The sequence below is a fragment of the Drosophila gunungcola genome, unplaced genomic scaffold (genome assembly GCF_025200985.1).
Source record: "Drosophila gunungcola strain Sukarami unplaced genomic scaffold, Dgunungcola_SK_2 000183F, whole genome shotgun sequence".
Lineage (NCBI taxonomy): Eukaryota > Metazoa > Arthropoda > Insecta > Diptera > Drosophilidae > Drosophila > Drosophila gunungcola.
In genome coordinates this window covers 94937-98680 of record NW_026453344.1, presented here as the reverse complement: position 1 = coordinate 98680, position 3744 = coordinate 94937, and the positions used below count along the sequence as shown (strand labels likewise).

Sequence of the window (3744 nt, the reverse complement as noted above, 5' to 3'; positions counted from 1 at the left end):
TTGTAATTGTAATTGAGAAGTTAAAAACCATTAAATGATCTCTAAAATCCTTTGATTTTCTATTGACATCTAGGCATATAATTTTCATGTTATAAATATTACACTTGTAAATGTGTTTCAGTAATGTTTTATTTCTAAATAAATAAATAACTGTTAAGAAACTTTTTTTTTGTTTTTTTTTTTATTTGCAAACTGTCATTTTAAAAGGTAACCTATTTCTGAAATTTGTATTGATGTAGGGAACTAGCTTATTCTTTTCAATATTATTCCTTTGCACCTTCCAGACAGATTAATGCTATATTAGCCTTTTAATTCGATATTTGCAGTCGATTGTAAAATCAGCCTTAATATTCAAACTTGTATTTAATTGGGCCTTAATCAAAGAAGTTTTCATGTTAAATACTACTTTTAATTTCAGTAAATTAAATCAGTTTAATTAAATTTGTTTCATATTTTTATTTAATAGTGCCTTTTCTGATTTGAAGTTGAAGTAAAACGCATAATAAGTTTTGAACTATGATGGCTTTTTAATATAAGAACCAATCACGCGGAATACGAAGTTGTACGGAAATGGACAACTTGAAAAGGTGTTGGCTTAGCGAAGATTCGGGAACTGCAACTCGTCGTCAACCTTTGGGCAGAACTTCGGATCCTGGGCGACCTTCAGAGTGGGACCCTGTTTGGAGGAGGAGGCCTGGAGCTTGTCACAGAAAATTAACTGGATGTCGACTAGGCGCTGCTGGCGTCCAGAGCGGCGTCCAGTGGCCTCTGTTCCCGGTGCTCCTGGTCCTGGTCCACCATCTTCATTCTCCTGCTCCTTCTCCTGAAGAGGCTTCTTCTTCTGCTGGGCACCCGCACGCATGGCACGCCACTCGTCTAGGGTAAACAGCTCTCTTTTCTCCATCGAATCCTCCATGTCCAGCGACTTGCCGGCCGACTTGGTCTTACTGGAAGAGGGACTCCAATCGACCTCGTTGCGCATCTCGATGTCCTGCTTGGGCGATCCCCAGTTGTGGGCCCCGCCCCCATTGCGCTTGACCACCGCCTTCACCCCGGTGCGATACGAACCGGACTGGCGATCTAGGATCCTGCCACCACGACCATTACGCACGGCATTGCGTTTGGATCCAGGTCGTTTGGCAAGTGCTTTTCCTTGCTGTGGTTCTTCAACTGCCACTCCTACCTTGGCATCCTTGACATCCTTGACATCCTTGACATCCTTGACATCCTTGCGTCCAACCATCAAAGAGACCGGATTGGCTTTGTTCTCCAATGTTGGCTGGAACAAACGGTTTGATTTCTGCGGCTTCGGTGGCACATTCTTCAAGACAGTCAGCCAGGATGGATTTGTGGCCAACTTCTTGGCCTTGCCAGCCTGTCCAGAGTTCAGGGTTGACATCTCAATTCCTTCGTCGTGGTTACGATCGACTCGGCTGAAATACATTTTCAACGAAAATTAGAAGTTTTCAATATAGTACACCAGTCGGAGCTCTCCAGGCGATTGAAAATCAGAGCAAACTGAATGGCACCTTGACAAATGTGAAGCATACAGCACAGCCAACTAAGTTTGCTCCCCAATTTGTACAATTCTTTATTGATTGATATGGGTTACTTAGTTTAGTCCGCTGCTTTTTATTCCAGGACTTTCTTTGTGTTGTTTTCATCAATTTATTTAGTTCAATAAATTAATGGATATGCATGCATAACATATATGGATAATTTATTAACTTTTCTCCTTATTTGAATTCATTGAGGTATTATAATTAAATGCGGAATTTAATTTCTTTTGTGAATCTCCAGTGAAAGTTTATCGATTAATTCCAACATTAATAAACATCACTCATTGCGGTACGTGTACAATTTTATTTAATTGATTCAGCGTTCACAAATGCATATTAATTAATTTACTGCTCAACTAACATTTGTAATTAATCATTTAAGTATTTTAACGTACGTGTTTTTTAATTGGCAAATTTTAAACGACGAAATGTTTGAAATTAATACCATAATGTACAGTACGTTTGGTGTTAGTTTATAAATTGCTTATTGCAAATTTATTTATGATTTTATTTGTTTGTTTGTGTTTAATTCCCACAGCCTATCAAATAGTTGTAAGTTTTCCATGGGGTTGCCATAATCCAGCTTCCAATTAAATATTCTGCCATTATTATTTATAACTTTCTTTAAATAAAGTTAATAAAATAACATTTTATCCATATGTGGAATTGGTAGAAAAGGTGGCGGTGTTACAAGTTACATAATATACATTTATTTGTGATATTATTTATTTGTTTGTGTTAAATCCCTATCCCTTTATTATTTATTTTTCCGAATAATGTAAGATTTTCATGGGATTGCCATAGTTGCCGAGCATTTCACTTGATCATCCAGCTTGCATCTTAATTTTCTGGCATAATTATTTATAACCTTATTTGTTTTGGCTCCTCGAGTGCCTCGTTTTATTTCATTTGTTTTCATTTCATTTCATTTCACTTCCTGCGGCTTCTCTGTGTTTTTGAAGTGGCCAGTAGTCAGCAGTCAGTAGTCGGTGGTCGGTAGTCGGCTGGCCATCAAGTTTTGTGTTTTGTCATAAGTCATGTGAGTGCTCCTCCTCATTTCGCCCTGCTTCGCACCGACTGGCAGTGCAAAGTTGTCTACTTATGAAAATTAGTTTCTGCCGCTGTGCACGGTGCTTGGTGCTTGGACCACCACTATTTTTCATAATTAAAGTGCAAATAAAAAGCTAACTGGCGAACAAACAATTGCAATTAACTGCTGTTGCTGGGCTCTTGTTGATGCTGTTATTGCTTTATGTTTGTACTCGCATTTATTTGCTGTTCTTCATCAGAGCCTGATTTTTTTGTTTTTTTTGTTTGTCCTCATTCCGCTGGAGCCGCTGCTGGGCGCGAGCATAATTCACTTTTTATTATCTCATATTTTATAGAAAGTTTCAGGAGGAAAACAGGGGTGGATGTGCCAGCAGCCCAGCAATCATGCACATACATTTATACACATAACGTTTATATATTTCAGGGGGGTGGGGTGGGGGCTGTAAGCCTCGTCTCTGTGTTGGCTGTGTCGTTTAATTCATTTAGTTTATGCTTTTAGCGCTTTATTTGCTCAACTGCAGTTTGCATGTGTGCTTGAGTTTGGCTGTGTGTGTGTGAGCATAATTGCAGCACACAAACGCACTGGATTTTGCAATTACTCCGCTTGACAAACAGCAACAACGGCAGCCACCGCAAGGAGCCGCAGTGCACAGAGAATTTAATCAAAATATGAACAATTCAAGCTACAATAAATACCCTCCCCCTTTTTTGGGTGGAAAACCCGTGGAAAACCGCAGATGCTGCCATTGACACTGCATCGCTGCACTCTTGGCATTCTCGGGCATCCTTTTGCCTGTTTGCCAAATATCAGCAAATTTTGCGTTTAAGCCAAGTGCAAACATTTTAGCGCAACGGCGTGCAAACAAAAGACGCCACCGTCGCCGTCGCCTTTCCATCGAATTCATTTGGCAACACTCAAACGACAAAATCAAGCAGCTTAATCAAACACATGACTTTGCTATATTGGCATTTTAATTAAAAATTAAGCCGCAGCTCGGCACTTAAGCATAGGCACTTGTTATTTAGACGAAATTGTTATGATTACTTTTGTTTTGGCAAATATTTTGTGCATTGTTTCTATAAATTTGAACAATAATCAATAAAAGCATTTAGTTTTCAAACCCTTAACATAAAA

General features: G+C 39.0%; 1 protein-coding gene across 1 annotated transcript; it reads right to left on the bottom strand.

Annotated features, from left to right (window-relative positions):
- Positions 1-507: 507 nt before the first annotated feature.
- On the bottom strand, positions 508-1523 carry LOC128265935 (uncharacterized). Its single transcript, XM_053002181.1, has one exon. It carries the CDS (start codon positions 1442-1444, stop codon positions 596-598), a length of 849 nt encoding a protein of 282 aa, XP_052858141.1. The 5' UTR covers positions 1445-1523; the 3' UTR covers positions 508-595.
- Between the last annotated feature and the right edge of the window lie 2221 nt (positions 1524-3744).

Bases quoted from the DNA above. Each gene is read 5' to 3' on its own strand.
- LOC128265935 (XM_053002181.1), bottom strand. From the start codon at position 1,444: ATGTATTTCAGCCGAGTCGATCGTAACCACGACGAAGGAATTGAGATG.